This window comes from Entelurus aequoreus, linkage group LG20 (genome assembly GCF_033978785.1).
Source record: "Entelurus aequoreus isolate RoL-2023_Sb linkage group LG20, RoL_Eaeq_v1.1, whole genome shotgun sequence".
Classification (NCBI taxonomy): Eukaryota; Metazoa; Chordata; class Actinopteri; order Syngnathiformes; family Syngnathidae; genus Entelurus; species Entelurus aequoreus.
In genome coordinates this window covers 23940491-23960755 of record NC_084750.1, presented here as the reverse complement: position 1 = coordinate 23960755, position 20265 = coordinate 23940491, and the positions used below count along the sequence as shown (strand labels likewise).

The window sequence follows — 20265 nt, the reverse complement described above, 5'->3', positions numbered from 1 at the left end:
CAAGAATAAGAGGACATGTTCTCACACTTGACATGTTATAACTGGCAATGTTTTTGCGAGTGGCGATGCAAACCCACTTCCGCCGGTAAAAAACACGAGTGATGACGTCAGGACTATCCATCCTTCGATCCCTTTTCTACCGCTTGTCCTTTTTGGGGTTGCGGGGGATGCTGGAGCCTATCTCAGCTGCACTCGGGCGGAAGGCGGACAAGTCGCCACCTCATCACAGGGCCAACACAGATAGACAGACAACATTCACACTCACATTCACACACAATTGTTGACAAATATAATTGTCGGCGACCAATTTTATTGTCGACAATGTCAACTAATCGTTGCAGCGGTAGTGAAAAATAGATTTAACTATTATTTTAGCCAAAGTTTGCAGGCTGAACTTTGCCTAATTCAAGTACTTTTTAATTTGTCAGCAGCTTAAGGTGTGAACAGCATAAATTGGCTAACAAACGTCAATCGCACGCAGGCGCACACATTAGGCACCAATACTCCGTTGTTATAAAAAAAATGTACATACATATATGGATAGCTAAAATGTTAGGAATTATTCAGTGATACAATTCTTTACATTAAGGGCCCGATTTACTCGCTAATCAACGTGTGCAATCTATAAAATAGCATGTCCTATTAATGGGTGTGTTGCGTGCGATTTACTAACACTGTGTGTGCAATGGTTAAAGTGATGCAGACCGCCTTATTTAAGGATTTTATGTGTACTCTACGGAGCATCATCTCAGAGACACATGATCATTAACTGCCCATTCATCTTACCGTGCTCCTCCCTGCGGCGTTTTACGGTTTTCAAACATGCAGAAGACATGTACCGCTTTTTATGGGCATTTTAGAAGCATTTTACTAGCAGTCCTGCAGCGTGTTTAATTGTGCAAAGCTGGACAGCCAATTAGCATTTAAATGTCCTCCAATAAGCGCACAATTTCTTCTATTTCAGTCAAGAAATTGACTAAAATGCTAGGCTATAGGCAGGGTTTCCCACACATTCATTTATTTGTGGCGGCCCGCCACGAAAGAATTATGTCCGCCACAAATAAAATAAAAATTTTAAAAAATGTTTTTTTAAAATAACATTTTTTTATTTATTTTTTGTCCTCTGCAGCTTCTCAGGCAAATCATATAGTTGATGTAGATGCCCATATCGGCTGTTCAGATTTACTTTACAAAAGAGAAGTGTAGGATACTTCTCTTGTTGCCTTATTTGTATTTGACTTTATTAAATGTATTAATATTAGAAACACAACATGTGTATATAACAAAGGGTGCAAAGTCTGCAGGCAGTAGGAAACACATGGTTAAGTGTAGGGAGTAAAACTGATGGCAGTGTAAAGTTCAAGATTTTTGGTGCTCTTTGTTCAGTGGATCAGATGTTTGATGAAGCTCTGTGTCTATCTACCACCACTACTGTTTTCTGTTTATTTGTTACTGACTGTGGCAGGACACCTCTGCCTCTGTTTCACTTTATGTTGCTGGTAAATAATATGGTTGTAGTAGTAGGCTAAATTTAAATTATTTAGTATGCACTAATTCAAGGGGCAGAGCTTTGAGACATTTTAGCTTTTATATTTTATAAGATATATTTTTTGTAAGAACCACAATTAATAAATATATTTCAGTGAATAACTTATTGTTCAAATCTGTATATAAATATGTACATAAAGTGTTGTAATTATATTGTAAAATGGATGGATGGATGGACGTTTAAAACAAAACTGTTATTATTAATTAGTAAGTATAAATTTTTTTAGCCTTTTTAGAGAAAATCAAATCATTGTAGTAAATTATGCAAATTACTCGATGATGTCATGGTGACCACGCCCATAGCCACGCCCCCACCGCCACAGGTATCTTGGCAGTTTATGGGAAACACTGATAGGCTACTAGGAGCTAGCAGCTACACAACAGCTAAGCACACAAACTAGACCTATGTGTCCTTAATTGAACAATATGCAGGTAAAACAGCACATTTGTCAATATTTACAAGTACCGTAATTTCCGGACTATAAGCCGCTACTTTTTCCCCTCGTTCTGGTCCCTGCGGCTTATACAAGGGTGCGGCTTATTTACGGCCTGTTCTTCTCCGACACCGACGAAGAGGATTTCGGTGGTTTTAGTACGCAGGAGGAAGACGATGACACAATGATTAAAGACTGACTTTTCATATACCGGTAGGCTGGTTATTTTGATAACGTACAGGTGAGCACTTTGTATTACTTTGCACCGTTGTATTATTTGTACTCTGCACGAATGCTGTTCGCCATGTCAAAGATGTGAAAGTTTGATTGAATGATTGAAAGATTTATTGTTAATAAATGGGACGCTTTGCGTTCCCAAACAGTCATCTCTGTCCCGACAATCCCCTCCGTGGTAGCAGGAACCCCTATATACTACGGTAATTACACATCAAAACCCTGCGGCTTATAGTCGGGTGCGGCTTATATATGGAGCAATCTGTATGTTCCCCTAAATTTAGCTGGTGCGGCTTATAGTCAGGTGCGGCTTATAGTCCGGAAATTACGGTATTAAATAATTATAGTTGCATATTACTTACACATACAAAGTCTTCAGGGCCTAAGCGTATTTGAAAGTATCTAGTAACAAACATGTCCGCATCAATCAACTTACTGCGTCATGAGCTTAAATTCATGAAATATTGTGGCCACTAAGTTTTGCCAAAAGTTAACACTCCACTCTAAAAGCATAAATATGTCACAACTGAGTATTTTCAATATCTACCTTTACCATTCACAACAAAATAATAAAAGTATGTTGGATGAGTCCTGCTGATATCGTATCGGGTTAATATCGGTATCCTATTGCAACTGAACATGTTGTACCAGGCCACTCCGAACAGTGAGTGATGGCATGTCTAAACCCAATATGTAGGTTGTAATTCTCCATACCTGGTCAGTGAGGAAGGAAGGCTTGTAGGAGCCGTCCGGGTTGGTGTTGCCGCTCCCCCGCAGAGACTTCATGTGCGACACGGCCATTCGCAGGATAGTGAGCTTGTCGGGCTTCCGTGCCAGCGCGCTGCACGTGGGCACCATGTCCGACAGCTCTGTGATGTAGGCGGTCATCTTGTTTCGCCGCCGCCTCTCGATCTCGCTGTGGTTCTCCCTGGGGCGAGAAGACGAGGGAGGAACGCAGACGAGGAGGACAGGAAAAAGAGGGAGAGCGAGATGGGGCGGGTGGACAACGTGGAGTAGAGTTTAGATTCAATGTTTTGATGTAGAAGCATGTCATTTAGGAAGAAGAGGTGATGATGATATAAGGATATTTAAATCATAGCCTTGGCTGTAGATGCTGAAAACAACAATGACTTGTTCGAAATAAAACCCATGGAGAGAATAGACGTGATAAAGCAAGAGAGGCTGGTTTATGACAGCCAAAGAGAGCGAGAGTAGAGAGAAAACTTTCAGACAACCTGAGAAAGGAGAAATAAAAAGCAAAGGATTAGCAGACTCACATAAAGCTGAATTGTAAGTGAACCAGCTCCTTTCGCTAAAAAATAACATTCTATATATATATATATATATACACACACACACATATACAGTATATACATACAGTACATATATATATATATACACACACATATATATATATACACACATATGTATATATACACACACATATATACATATACACATAATTATATACATATATACACACACATACATATATATATATATATATATACATACACACACATTTATACATGGATACACACACACATATATATATACACATCAATAACTTACATATATTTATGTATGTATATACATACATATACAGTATACACACACACACATATACATATATATATATATATATATACACACACACACACACATATATACACACACACACACACACATATATATATATATATATATATATATATATATATATATATATATATATATATATATATATATATATATATATTAGGGCTGTGAATCTTTGGGTGTCCCACGATTCGATTCAATATCGATTCTTGGGGTCACAATTCGATTCAAAAGCAATTTTTTTTTCAATTCAACACGATTCTCGATTCAAAAACGATTTTTTTCCCGATTCAAAAGGATTCTCTATTCATTCAATACATAGGATTTCAGCAGGATCTACCCCAGTCTGCTGACATGCAAGCAGAGAAGTAGATTTTTGTAAAAAGCTTTTATAATTGTAAAGGACAATGTTTTATCAACTGATTGCAATAATGTAAATTTGTTTTAACTATTAAATGAACCAAAAATATTACTTATTTTATCTTTGTGAAAATATTGGACACAGTGTGTTGTCAAGCTTATGAGATGCGATGCAAGTGTAAGCCACTGTTACACTATTGTTCTTTTTAATTTAATTTTTTAACTTTTTAAAATAAATGTCTAATGATAATGTCAATGAGGGATTTTTAATCACTGCTATGTTGAAATTGTTACTAATATTGATACTGTTGTTGATAATATTCATTTTTGTTCCACTACTTTTGGTTTGTTCTGTCGTGTTTGTGTCTCCTCTCAATTGCTCTGTTTATTGCAGTTCTGAGTGTTGCTGGGTCGGGTTTGGTTTTGGAATTGGATTGCATTGTTATGGTATTGCTGTGTATTGTTTTGTTGGATTGATAAATAAAAAAATGTAAAAAAAATAAAACATTTTAATAAATAAATAAATAAATGAATAAAAATCGATTTGTTAAAAATGAGAATCGATTCTGAATCGCACAACGTGACAATCGCGATTGAAATTCGAATCGATTTTTTCCCACACCCCTAATATATATCTATATATTCACACACATATATATATATTCTCACACACAACACACGCACGCACACCCACACCCACACACACACACACACACACACACACACACACACACACACACACACACACACACACACACACACACGATTGCAGGAGATGGAAGCACATATCACCTGGAAGGTGAAGTGTTACTTACTGTATCGCAAAATATTAAACTTATTTTATTTTTTTACTTGTGGTGGCCTTAAATTTACTCATAAAATCTTAATTTTAAAACCAATCATGTAGACAATGTTTTGTGGAACATAATTGCAGGAGATGAAAGCAAATATATCACCTGGGAGGTGAAGTGTTAATTGCTGTTTTATTTTTTTTACTTGTGGTTGCCCGCCACAAGTAAAAGCCTACCGTATTTTTCGGATTATAAATCGCAGTTTTTTTCATACATATACTCCGGAGCGACTTATGTGTGAAATTATTAACACATTACCGTAAAATATCAAATAATATTATTTATCTAATTCACGGAAGACACGAAGCAAATGTCAGCAATCGTCACACACACGTCAGCAATCGTCATACACACGTCAACCAATAAGAATTTGGCGGGGGAGGGTCATGGCAGAAGTGCATTGTGGGTCATGGGATGCTTACTGGTATATGCTACTGCCGTAGCTATTAAAATGGATCATGGATCACAAAACTGAGAAGGGCTGAACAAAAATGGCACCGAAAAGGAAATCATCAATCAATCAATCAATCAATGTTTATTTATATAGCCCTAAATCACAAGTGTCTCAAAGGGCTGTACAAGCCACAACGACATCCTCGGTACAGAGCCCACATACGGGCAAGGAAAAACTCACCCCAGTGGGACGTATATACTGCAGATTACAAACTGGACGTAGTAATACTATGCAGTTGAAAACGGCGATCGAGCAGCAGAAAGAAAAGTACCAGAAGCGACAACGAGGAAGAATATTTCAACGGATTTAGCGATCAGGAGTGACAGATTGTTTGGTAAACGTATAGCATGTTCTATATGTAATAGTTATTTGAATGACTCTTACCATAATATGTTACGTTAACATACCAGGCACGTTCTCAGTTGGTTATTTATGCGTCATATAACGTACACTTATTCAGCCTGTTGTTCACTATTCTTTATTTATTTTAAATTGCCTTTCAAATGTCTATTCTTGGTGTTGGATTTTATCAAATAAATTTCCCCCAAAAATGCGACTTATACTCGAGTGCGACATAAATATGTTTTTTTCCTTCTTTATTATGCATTTTCGGCCGGTGCGACGTATACTCCGGAGCGACGTATAATCCGAAAAATACGGTATATGGGAAACACAGAGGCATTTTCATTGGAAAATATATACCAGTTATCAGACAAATAACACCAAAATCAATCGAGTGCCACATAAATATGTTTTTTTCCTTCTTTATTATGCATTTTCGGCCGGTGCGACATATACTCCGGAGCGACGTATAATCCGAAAAATACGGTATATGGGAAACACAGAGGCATTTTCATTGGAAAATATATACCAGTTATCAGACAAATAACACCAAAATCAATCGAGTGCCACATAAATATGTTTTTTTCCTTCTTTATTATGCATTTTCGGCCGGTGCGACGTATACTCCGGAGCGACGTATAATCCGAAAAATACGGTATATGGGAAACACAGAGGCATTTTCATTGGAAAATATATACCAGTTATCAGACAAATAACACCAAAATCAATGCATGAAATATTGGTCCAGGCAAGAGGTTGCCTTCCATGGTGGCACATACAGGCCATACCTGGGTAGTTTTTCCTTATCTCCAATACTTTGATCGGCTTCCAAAAACCTGAAAATGAAACCTAGCCACAAAAAGTGGAGCCAAGAAGCAAGATAGAAAAAAAGACCTTTCAAACAAGAGGGATGTCACACACACTCAAGCCCCAATTCATGGTCCTACCTAGCAAAGCGCTCTTTGTCGTTGTTGGGCCCTCCCGAGTCGTCGTCACACCTGATAAAGCAGTCAGCCATCAGCTTCACAATTCCACACTCTGTACTGTAGATCCCTGCTATTCACTACAGTTACATTCTAAGACCTTCAGAGAATGGCGAAAAACAGCGCACTCAAAAAATGTTCTCATTTTATTATGTAGTTTAAACCAGTGTTTCATAATCATGGGCCTGCGGTACAAAACATATTTTTCTCAGCTGTGGTCCGTATGGTACTCCATTGTGTTAAGATTTTTCCACTACTAGTGGCAGTCACACGTCACAATCACAAGAATTCTGCAGCAAAAAGTCATGGCAAAGTTTCCTAAGTGCAACAATGTAATAATTGTATTTTTAATCAGTTTTTCATGAGTCTCTTCTTTCGCAGTATATTTGGTATATAGTATTTATTTTTTAATCAGCCGGACCTAAACCTTGCTTAGCCTGTACTGATTTATGTGTTAAATAAAATGATCTTTGTGCTTTCATATAATTTGACAAGACTTAGACCTGGAAAACTCTAAGTCAGTTAAATATAATGTTGAATGCCATTTAAATCAAGAGGAAGATTTTGAGTATGCATTGTAGTTGTCTATATAATTATCATATTTGGCGGTAGGGCTGGGCGATAAAAATATATCAATACATACTGCTATACACACGTAATTTACATAAATACAAAATGCGTTAAAAAAGACATTCAATATTTTTTTTCTTTGTCGAAAGAAAATGGAAGTTGCAAAACAAGGTTGGTTGCATGAACAAAGGCACTCGCTCTGTGGTAATCGAGTAACGCAGGAAGTGATCACTGATCAGTGGGAGTGACACGCCAACAGCCAATCAGGTAACAGTATCGATTATCATGTTTGGTTACGCCATCTTGTTGTCTCGCGGTTGATTCTTTGCATGGAGTGAGAAGTAAAAGTAAAAATGAAGACCGGTAATACTACATCACCTTAGCCGCGCTCACCCTTTAGAGCACAGCTGTACCTTCCTGGCACTAATCCTGCAGAAAATAGTTATTCTCAGGTTTCTCTGTTTATTTTCACACTTTGCACTATTTTGTTACACTTTATTAAGCATTTTTTACATATTCCTTATTTTTGCACCTTCATTTTAAGAGGTTATTGTTAAGTGTTTAATGTGATTTTACAATTATGTTTACATTGATTGTTTTCCATGCTTGTGTTGACATTTCCTTTCCTTTCTGCCTCTGATTATAATCAGAGGAAGGTAAAGTAAAAATGTTTACATTTAATATACATTTTTTCTGGTTCTTATTTTCTACAAGTCATAAAAAAATATCAATACGGTAATCATAGTTTTTACAGGACCTCGAGTTTGAGACCCACGCTGTAAAAACACTTGACGGGGTGGACTTCTCCAATCACTATTTGTTCTTGTTTTTATGTTCCTGAGAACTTATTTTTTGGTATATTTCTTATTATATTAGAAAAACAAATGTTAAGGGAAAAATAGCCTTGTGGAAAAAAAAGAAGTACCGGTAGATTTGACAATAAAAAAACTGGCAGCTCAATTGCCAGAATTTTACAGTAAAAAAACCAATGGTGCCGCTTTTCAATTTACAGTAATACACTGTAAAGAAAAACAAAATTTTACGATAACTGGCAGTTCTTTCACCAGGATTTTACTATAAAAATAACAGTTGTACCATCTTTCAATTTATTTGGTGTAAAAAACACCGTAAATTTTACTATAAAATTGTCACAACTCAGCTGCTTCACATTGTACACAAGGCTATTTGTGTAATGTGTAAAACTCTGATATGAAAATAAATAGACCAAAATCAAGACGAATAGTGAAGGGAGAATTCCTTAACTTTTTGGAAATGTGGCCCTCACAACAGTGGTGGGCATTAACAATACCTAATTATTTCCCATTGTTTAAAGAAAAGCGAGTAAATGATGAAGCGCAAATAGGCAGGGATCTACTGTAAGCACTCCACGATGCAACTTAAGTACCTGAACAACTTGCTTCCTTCGTCGTCATCATCAAAATCCGGGCTGTAACACAAAGAACACACGCAGAAATAGCAGTACCAGTGTGTGCAAAGTCAAAAATCATAGGCAGTGCTTTTCAAAGTGTGAGGCAGGCCACATCTGGCGGACTTCAGGGGTAGCTCGAGCAAAATAAGGAAAAGCAAACCAAGCTAAGTTTGTCCGGTAAAATGGCGCATCCAGGAAAATATAAAAAAGCGGGCGGGGAGGAGTTGTTTTGATACTTTCAAGAAGCTAAAGCCAATCCAATGTAGGCTCAGTGTTTTCCGTACATCGTTTGGTGCTACCTGTTCGCCTTTGCTCATAAACACATCACACACCTGTTCTGCCAGAGAATAAAAACACAAAGCAGGAGGGATCACTGTTGCCAACTTAGCGACGCAGTCATTATATTTTGCAAGTAATCAGACTCCGAAATAACCTCTTTTTCAAAAAAGCGGCCAGGGACATATGTGCTCAAGATTCTTTTGGTGACGACATATCACTCGTGCCCCTGTCCAACCATCTAAAAGCACTCAAAGGTAGCTCATTTTTTGGGGGACAATAATACAAACAAAAAGTGTCCAATAAGAAAATAAAACAAAACAAAAAAAGTGACAGACAAAAGTTAATTTGTACACATAAGTAATGTGTTTGTTTTGTTACAAATGCGTCACGGCATATTATGCAAATTAAATATTTAGGTGTGAACATCAGCCCGCTTTCCCCAAACAAAACAGATTGCAGTCCTGTGGGTAAAATTGTAGCCTGGCTATTTAAATAAAATAACGCATATTTATTTTTTATTTTATTGACTTGTCTTTTATTGTTTTATTCTATTTTATTGATTTGTATTTTAATGTTTTATTGTCTTTTATTGATTTGTTTTTTTACTTGTTTTATTTTAAATACTTGTAATTTAATTACTTTTTATGGTTTATTTTATGTGCAACACTTTGGAAACAGTTATGTTGTTAATAGTGCTATATAAGTAAAAGGGATTGGATTGGATTTATATTATAGGTCACAAAGCAGACTTGTGTACAATAGGGTTGCGCAATATACTGAAAATTCTGGACTATAAGCCGCTACTTTTTTCATACGCTTTGAACCCAGCGGCTTATAAAATGGTGTGGCTAATTTATGGATTTTTCTTTGCTGACAACCATAACGCAAATAATTTAAAAAAAAAAACAAGCAAAGACAATAAAAGGTGTGTTATTGTTTTCTGCTATGGCGCCATCTTTTGAACGAGTTTGCTCACTGCAGGTCCCTTCTTTTTAGACTTTAAACCGGATGTAGAAGTGCCGTTCAGTCTAATATTTGTCCATTACGTTTTTTTATTCATATGGATTCTTCATTCATCACTCCAAACAACGTTTGTAAGTTTTACAATATAACTAAAACAATTCTTACTTACTAAACCGGCATGCATATTTGTACGTGCTATTGTAATGTAATAAAGCTAGCATCGTTAGAATTAACTTATATGCTAACACTTTTCCAAGTGTCTGTGTTAGTATTATTAACTTACAATGGCATTATTTTTTGTTTTGTTTCAGTTTTGTAGTTGCAATTGGTGGGAACTGCTTTTTCTTCCGCTTAGGTAAGTATGTGATGTGCAAGCGCAGCGGAACACTGTGCTGTGCTCACTCATACAGTCATTTATTTTAGAAAATTACTGGCAATTAAAATGAATCACTCAGTGTTTTTAAACAAGTGTATGTATCATTTTATTGTAGGCTTTTTTGAGACACATACAGAGTTGAATATAAATAAGATGCATAATAATGCCACCATTTGTTTTGCCCTGGGATTTTATATTGTTGAAAGATGATTCAACACTACTTTCCACATTTTACCAGACGTATTAGGTATATTTGCAGAAAGTATCTGTATCAGAACCTCGATTTACGAATATACCAATATTAACTTTTAGATGGAGCCAAATATGCCTCTGTGTGCGAACCCAGTCTCTGGGTACAAACACTTCATTTAACTCATTTTGTGTCACGCCTGCAGACAAAAAGCAGGGCGCAGCATGGTTGTGAAGGCAGAGCCCTCCACATCACTTACTGCCAGTACATGGCTAGTCACTTCTAAGCGCTTCTGTAGGTGTGACTTTACTGTTTTTTTCACCTTTTGTCCATTTTGCTAACTCAATATGAGTACCAAAAAGACAACAGACCAGCGTGGAAAGAAGGGGGGATTCGCTGTGGAGTTAAACAAAAGGCTATTTGTGAGGAGTACATTATTGGCGCTCACAAGTATGAAAGAATAGCCGAAGCAGGTTTTGTACCACAGCAAGTTGTAATTGTGATGTTTGTGTGAAAACTGATTTTTCTGGAAAAATATGCCAAAGCAGACTTTTTTCACTGCGGAGGAGAAGACTTTCTCTCATTTAGCAGCATGTCCTTCAAGGCGCACGCACGCACGCACACAAACAATCCCTGCCTTCCCTTCTCCCTCTGCCTTCTGCTTTTTCTTCAGCTCCTCTGTCTATGTGAATGTGGGTCGATTTTGCTTTTTTAAAATGTTGATTATTGTAGCAATATGGCTGTTAAAGTTAAAGATTTGTGTGATTTCTGATTGTTTGTGAGAGCACCAAAGGGACTTCTGTGTGTATGCGCGTGTTTGCAGAGCAGCGCATACAGGACAGTTCATATTTACATTATTTCTTATAGAGAAGGCTGCTTCACTATGTGACCCTTTCTATTTACGAACCCTGTCCAAGAACCAATTAAGTTCCTAAATCGAGGTTCCACTGTATAACCATGTTACAACAGAAAGTAACAAGATATTACCAGTAAAGCAGCAAGTAGATTAATAATAGCTTGAGAAAATTATGTAATATGTTATTGCGTACATCAACAGTCAATTTAGAAGCCTCTGTAACTGGGTTTGAAATGTTTCTATTGTTATTTACATGCCAAAAAATATATATTAATGAATATCATTATCGCAGGAAGCTGCAATATATATCGCAATATAGATTTTTGGCCATATCGGCGATCCCTAGAGTGCGGTAATATCTAAAAGTATACCGAATGCCCCCCAGGGTCACACTTTGAAAACTGAGTGGGCAGAAAACTCCACAAAATATGCTCTACCAAAAAAAAATGTTTTGACGTAGCGGAGAAACATTCGCCATGCCACACTTTGAAAAGCCCTGATTTCAAACCTGTGTAAAGTTGGCCCTCCACCTTGTCAAAATCTAATACACACATGTGCCATTCGTTGATGTTATTATTATTATTATTATTATTAACTATTCATAACCAGCCCCCCACCTTGTCAAAATCTACCCAAATGCGATTTTCTGGTTTAGCTATTATAGTTATGTTATTCACATTGTATTATTCATATGCAAACCCCCCGAACTTGTCAAAACCTCCGAATACCAGTCCCAAATGTATGCACTGCAACAACTGTTGGTCTAACTATTATAGTTTCTACGTCATTAACTTTTTTAATCATTATGATCGTGTTATGTTTTTTTAATGTTAACATGTTATTATTCATAACCAGCTCTCCAACATTGCCAAAATCGCCCCAATCGTTTGTGCTGCAAACATTTTTAGTCTAACTAGTATAGTTTTTACCTTATTAACGTTTTATAGGACTGGTTATGCATCCTACAACATTAATAACATAAACCAGTGTTTTTGAACCACTGTGCCGTGAGATACAGTCTGTCTGGTGTGCCGTGGGAAAATATGTAATTTCACCTATTTGGGTTAAAAATGTTTTTTTGCAAACCATTATTTATAGTCTGCAAATAATGTGCCGTTGTTGAGTGTCGGTGCTGTCTAGAGATCGGCAGTGTAACCATGTAATACTCTTCCATATCAGTAGGTCGTGTGAGACGACGAATTGTTTGTCGTAATCCCAATATGAAACTAAAACTGAACTGGCTACAAAGTAAACAAAAACAGAATGCTGGACAACAGCAAAGACTTACTGTGGAGCAAAGACGGCCTCCGCAAAGTGCATCCGAACATGACATGACAATCAACAATGTCCCCACAAAAGAAGGATAGCAACAACTGAAATAGTCTTGATTGCTTAAAACAAAGCAGGTGCGGGAAATAGCGCTTAACGAAGACATGAAACTGCTACAGAAAAATACCAAAAAAACAAGAAAAGCCAACAAAATAGGAGCGCAAGACAAGAACTAAAACACTACACAGGAAAACAGCAAAAAAAACTCAAAATAAGTCATGGTGCGATGTGACAGGTCATGACAGTACACCTACTTTGAGACAGGAGCTATTGTGATGCATGGTTGGTTATGGTTTACTTTCTGATATTCAGCGCGGTTTGTGTCTTCTGCTTTCTGACTTGCGGTGGGAGTGATTTGCGGTGGATGAGCGGGACAACGCGATTTGTTTATTACGTCGGCATAGAGATGGTGTTCCACCGTAGGAGAATATATTTACTCCTCTTTTAATAGTATGTTTATTTGTTGTTTGTCTGGGTTTTTATATGAAATGACATATGTATTTGTGTAAAAAAATAATAAAAAAAAAAACAATTTGTTAAAAAAACTTCTCGTCACTCACGCCCCCCAGTCATGCCTACGCACCCTCCACTTTGAGAACCACTGCTTTAGGGGTTCTGTAGCCTCCGGATTTTTTCAACGCAAAAAAATGGGCCTTGACTCAAAAAAGGTTGAAAAACACTGGCAAAAACAACTATAAGAGTTAGTCATAAAGTGTTTGCAGCACAAACGACTGGGACACGTTTGGGTAGATTTTGACAAGGCAACGTCGCACAGGTTATAAATTCAAGTAAAAGTACAGTAGTTGTTACATGCATGCTGAAAAATAACAACACTACAATACTCACGCTGCTCGTCTCTTGTTGCTCCCCTTTGGAACGACGGCCCCACCGCTTGCTTGGGTGCCACTTGCACCCAATCCCAGACTGGGGTCTGTTAAATCTATAAATAGCAGACAATGTTGCAGAAATGACAGGTGAGCTCCCAAAGTCGACCATCATGACTCCGATCGCTGAACATAATAACAACAGGGAGCATGCGTGTCCAATGTCAAGCCTGAGCTGAACTGGATGATTATTATTCATATATTGCACATACAAAGTGCACTGTAGCACACAGTTTACCAAATTGGGTTGGCTTAGAGTTGAGGAAAGAGTACACCAAATTGCAATGTGCCTGGTATTCAAAATACTCAGAGAAACTGTCCCCAAGTACTATTTCACCAGAGTAAGTGATGCTAACGGGCAGCACGGTGGTACAGGGGTTAGTAAATGTGCCTCACAATACGAAGTCCTGAGTTCAAAAAACCCGGGCTCGGGATCTTTCTGTGTGGAGTTTGCATGTTCTCCTCGTGACTGCGTGGGTTCCCTCCGGGTACTCCGGCTTCCTCCCACCTCCAAAGACATGCACCTGGGGATAGGTTGATTGGCAACACTAAATTGGCCCTAGTGTGTGAGTGTGAATGTTGTCTGTCTATCTGTGTTGGCCCTGCGATGAGGTGGCGACTTGTCCAGGGTGTACCCCGCCTTCCGCCCGAATGCAGCTGAGATAGGCTCCAGCACCCCCCGCGATCCCAAAAAGGGACAAGTGGTAGAAAATGGATGGGATGGAAGTGATGCTCACAGGTACTGCACGAGAGGGAGTTCCTCAGACCTCGCCCCCCCAATTCAAGACTGTCATGGGAAAAAATGCATTTTACTATTTTGCCACCACACAGTGGAATGCACTACCAACAGACCTTAAAATTCCAACTTCCCTACTAAATTTTAAAACTGCCATAAAATCATGGCTCAGCTCAACCTCTACCTGATCTGAACCAAAATTGATATTCGAAGCATCAAGCAGGTTTATATGTGGTTATAGTTAGAGATGTCCGATAATATCGGACTGCCGATATTATCAGCCGATAAATGCTTTAAAATGTAATATCGGAAGTTATCGGTATCGGTTTGAAAAAGTAAAATGTATGACTTTTTAAAACGCTGCTGTACAGAGTGGTACATGGACGTAGGGAGAAGTATAGAGCGCCAATAAACCTTAAAGGCACTGCCTTTGCGTGCCGGCCCAATCACATAATACCTACGGCTTTTCACACACACAAGTGAATGCCACGCATACTTGGTCAACAGCCATACAGGTCACACTGAGGGTGGCCGTATAAACTACTTTAACACTGTTACAAATATGCGCCACACTGTGAACCCACACCAAACAAGAATGACAAGCACATTTCGGGAGAACATCCGCACTGTAACACAACATAAACACAACACAACAAATACCCAGAACCCCTTGCAGCACTAACTCTTTCAGGACGCTACAATATACACCCCCTGCTACCTCCCCCACCTCAGTTTCGGACTATAAGTCGCAGTTTTTCAGTTTGGTGCGACTTATACTCAGGAGCGACCTATGTGTGAAATTATTAACACATTACCGTAAAATATAAAATAATATTATTTAGCTCATTCATGTAAGAGACTAGACGTATAAGATTTCATGGGATTTAGCGATTAGGAGTGACAGATTGTTTGGTAAACGTATAGCATGTTCTATATGTTATAGTTATTTGAATGACTCTTACCATAATATGTTACGTTAACACACCAGGCATGTTCTCAGTTGGTTATTTATGCGTCATATAACGTACACTTATTCAGCCTGTTGTTCACTATTCTTTATTTATTTTAAATTGCCTTTCAAATGTCTATTCTTGGTGTTGGGTTTTATCAAATAAATTTCCCCAAAAAATGCGACTTATACTCCAGTGCGACTTATATATGTTTTTTTCCTTCTTTATTATGCATTTTCGGCAGGTGCGACTTATACTCCGGAGCGAATTATACTCCGAAAAATACGGTATATATTTTCTCATTTTCACACTCTTGGTAGTCATGTACATAGTGTATATACCCACCCCCATTTTTTGTATATATTGTTTTTCAAATCACCTGACATGTATACTGTGTATATGTACATCCATCCATTTTATACCGCTTCTCCCGTTTGGGGTCGCAGAGTAAAACAACTTGCACTGAGCCTAGTCTATAAAATCCACTACACCTCCCTGATACCGAAGTACATGTCAAACTACTTCCATAACGTAAATGACCGCCATAACCACAACACCAGGAGGAGCTCCACAAACCACGTTAAACCCAGATTCCCATCTAACAAAGGTCTTAACTCATTCTCCTTCTATGCCACATCAATATGGAATGCACTTCCAACAGGTGTAAAAGAAAGTGCATCTCTATCCTCCTTCAAAACCGCACTAAAAGAACACCTCCAGGCAACTTCAACCCTTGACTAACACCCTCCCCCCTCCACATCCCACCTCCCCGGATTGTAAATAATCAAATGTATATACTTGTTCTTATGCTTTCTGAACTCACTATGTTCACTGCTCGCTGTACATATCCTACCAAGTCAGACCTACAATGTTTCAATGTCCATTTCTCTGATGATGCAATTGTTGATGACTGAAGTGCTGATATCACAATTGTAAACAATGCAAATAATGTAAATAATTCAATGTATATACTCTGATGATTAACTTGTGTGATGACTGTATTATGATGATAGTATATATTTGTATCATGAATCAATTTAAGTGGACCCCGACTTAAACATGTTGAAAAACGTATTCGGGTGTTACCATTTAGTGGTCAATTGTCCGGAATATGTACTGTACTGTGCAATCTACTAATAAAAGTTCCAATCAATCAATCAAAAACCCACGCAGTCACGGGGAGAACATGCAAAATCCACACAGAAGTGCAGGATCGAACCCAGGACCTTCGTATTGTGAGGCAGACGCATTAACCCCTCCTCCATTGTGCTGTACATAATTTATCCATTTTTTTTTAGTATTTTTTTATGTTCATGTTACAGGTTATTATAATTGAAATGTAGCAAATGTGATGAATATTTAATTGACCACAATGGAAACAAGCCTTTTCGATTTTTGTGCCATCCATTTGCCTTTTTAAGGCATTACGTGGATTCAATTCTTTAAGATGTCAATAAACTTGTCAATCAATCAAGTTAGCAAGATTATGCAACCTTATCTGCACTGTGGCATTAGCATTGCTGCTAGCGAGGCTAACTGAGCCGCTGCTGTCACGCTATCTTTAGTAAAGTGTGAAAAGAGGCGCTGGAACTAAGAGCAAATGTAAGGCAGTATATCCTGTGGAGTTTGGTGACACTTTACCTTGGTTCGAAGATGCCATGTCCGTGTGGAAGAACATGAACAAAAGTATTGTGCAGCAGCACAAAACAAATATGTACAAATCCCAGCTCCTCCCCTTGCTAGCGAGCTAGCTGCCAGCTAACTGCTAGCACCGCGGCGTTGTCCACACTTATTCGGCGTTAATGCGGGCGCCGAGCCATGGCCGGAGGCTTTTTTTTTATTTTAGCAGCCGCCTGGGTTTGGAAGGAAAGGGGGGTGGGGGGGAACAAACGCCGGAACTCCTGTCGGCCCCCTTGGGTGCTTACTCTCGGCTGAAACACCCTGTCGGTGGAAGATGGCGCTCCAAGCTAGCAGTGCGCGAGCACTCGTTTGTTTTCTTGTTTCCTATTGGACAATCCACATGACGTCACGATTTGGGAAATCCGCGCTCGGCTCCGCCCCATTTGCCTTTTATGGAAGTAGAATTGTCTCACGTCAACTTATATATATATATGCATATATTAATAAATATACAAATACAAATTATATTTATACATTTTATTTGTATGCATTTTCAAATCTCAAAAATATATTTACATATACGCGTTTATTTATACAAATTATTTATTTGTATATCACATTTGTATTTGTATATTTATTAATATATGCACATGTATTAATATCATATTGACACATAAGTTGATGTGGGACAATTCTACTTCCATAGCCTTTGTCATGCAAAATTATAAAAACTATTATCCTTAGACAGCACAATATTTTGTGCTGTTTGTGAATATTAACATGTTAATAACATTAAAAAAAAACTGTAATAGTGAGACATTTTTGCAGCACAAACGTTTGGGGAGATTTTGACAAGGTGGGGTGGGGGGGGTGGGGGGACTGGATGACGTCACTATAGTCAGAAAATGTATATATTTTGTATTCTATTGAAGTTGCTTTATTGAGTTTACAACCCCCTGGCGTTGTTTTGTACTGTTTATGTACATGTTTTGGTCATTATTATTTATTTGCTTATATGTAAATGGTGCATATTATAAATAAAGTTTTATATATATAAAAAAAAAAAGAATAACTTCAAAACCGTAATGGCACAAACAAAAAAATGTTGCGGCATTGGTAAGTCATTACGGAGCCCCTAAAGGGACATGGGGACATTTTTTTTAGACATGTATCTCGTGCGCACGAGAAACTTTTTATTAAAAAAAAATTAAAAAAAAAAAAAAATTATGATTTTTTATTTTTTTATTTTTTTATTTTATTTTATTTTATACTTTTTATTTAAAAAAAATAAATAAATAAAAAATTATGATTTTTTATTTATTTATTTATTTTATAAAAAGTTTCTCGTGCGCACCAGATACATGTCTAAAAAAAATTCCCCCATGTCCCTTTAGGGGCTATGTAAGTCATAAATATGAGATACAAAGTCGAAATTATGAGATAAAAGAAAATCGTCCGCCCATGTGCAGCTGAGATAGCTAGCTCCAGCACCCCCCACGACCTCAAAAAGGGACAAGCGATAGTAAATAGATGGATGGATGGATGGAAATTATGAGATAAACATTTATATGAGATAAAAAATCAAAATTATGAGTTAAAAAAATAATAATGTCCAGATAAAAAGTCGAAATTATGATATAAAAAGTTGTATTTATGAGATGAAAAGTAAAAATGTTGAGATAAGAAAGTCGTAATTATGAAATGAATAGTCAAAATTGTAAAGTAAAAAGTAATTATGAGATAAATATGACTTTTGAAATTATCTCTTAAATATATATTTTTATCGCATAATTATGACGTTTTATGTAATAATTATGATTTTTTTACCTCATAACATTTTATCTCATAATTATGACTTTTTTGTCTCCCAATTTTGACTTATTTTATAATAAAAAGTCCAAATATGAGCAAAAAAAATAATGTATAGATAAAAAGTCGAAAATATGAAATGAAAAGTCAAAATGTTGAGATAAGAAAGTCCTAATTATGAAATTAATTGTCATAATTATGTGATAAAAAAAGCCGTAATTATAGATGAATAGGACTTTTGAAATTATTTTAAATATTGTAATTATGACTTTTTATCACACACTTATGCCGTTTTATGTCATAATTATGACTTTTTGTCTAATAATTACGACTTTTTACCTCATGACATTTTATCTCATAATTATGACTTTTTTGTCTCCTAATTTTGACTTGTTATTTTATAATTATAATTTACCATTAGAGTGTTTTGTTTAGTTTTTTTGGGCTTCCGAAGTGATGACCTTAATGGAGACTTTAATTTTGTATAATTATTGTTGCTTTTAAAATAAAATAAAAAAAAACAATACATATACAAACCAGCAGGTGACGCCAAACAACCTTTCAAAAGGCGAGTCAAGCGCTTTGCTTCCTGTCACACACACGCACGCACGCACGCACGCACACACACCCACCCACACACAAAAAATGTAATAGTTACACAAAAACATTTTGCACCACAAACGTTTGGGACAAGTTTAGGGGTTTGACAAGGAAAGAGGGCTTGTTATAACACCTTAATAAAAACATTTAAAAAAACTAATAGTTATAAAAAAAAATACAAAATGTTTCCAAAATTGAATTAAATAAATATTCAATTATTATTATTTTTAATTTTTTTTAATCGATTTTTTTAAAATTGTGAATATATGTAGAATTGGCATAATAAGAATCGCCATTTGGATGTGAATCAATTTTTTTGTGCTTTTAAAGGGCTTCATTATGCATGGAAATGTCTTAAAAACGTCTTTAAAAAAAAAAAAAAAGGATTGTTATCAAAAAATAAATAAACACATTTTCCAAAATTACATTTAAAAAAACATTTTAAATTATTATTATTTTTAATCGATTTTTTAAAATTATGAATCTATTTACAATCAGGATGAATAAGAATTGTGATTGGGATGTGAATCGATTTTTCTGTGCTCTTAAAGTGCTTCATTATGAATGGAGATATCCTAAAAACGTATAAAAAAATTTTTTTAGAGAAAAACTATTGTCTTTTCCAAAATTTAATTGAAAAAAATTGTAACTATATATATATATATATATATATATATATATATATATATATATATATATATATATATATATATATATATATATATATATATATATTTTAAATTTTATTTTATATATTAATTTTTTAAATAAATTTTAGAAAATGATAACTAGATGAATAAGAATTGCGGTGTAAATAAAACATTTTTGGTTGCTTTTTAAGTCCTTTATTATGCATGGAGATGTCCTAA

General features: G+C 36.4%; 1 protein-coding gene across 5 annotated transcripts in view; it reads right to left on the bottom strand.

Annotated features, from left to right (window-relative positions):
* arnt (aryl hydrocarbon receptor nuclear translocator) overlaps positions 1–17289 on the bottom strand; it is a 46069-nt gene extending 28780 nt beyond the window's left edge. For 4 of the 5 annotated variants that reach the window (XM_062029681.1, XM_062029679.1, XM_062029682.1 and 1 more), the window contains exons 1-5: positions 17009–17274; positions 13644–13737; positions 8781–8822; positions 6770–6820; positions 2931–3144 (exon numbers count right to left, since the gene is read on the bottom strand). In XM_062029681.1, the coding sequence (XP_061885665.1) occupies positions 2931–3144; positions 6770–6820; positions 8781–8822; positions 13644–13737; positions 17009–17045 (438 nt within the window). In that variant the 5' untranslated portion in view covers positions 17046–17274. Of the gene's footprint in view, positions 1–2930; positions 3145–6769; positions 6821–8780; positions 8823–13643; positions 13738–17008 lie in introns of all 5 variants that reach the window. The other variant, XM_062029678.1, reaches the window with a different exon arrangement.
* Between the last annotated feature and the right edge of the window lie 2976 nt (positions 17290–20265).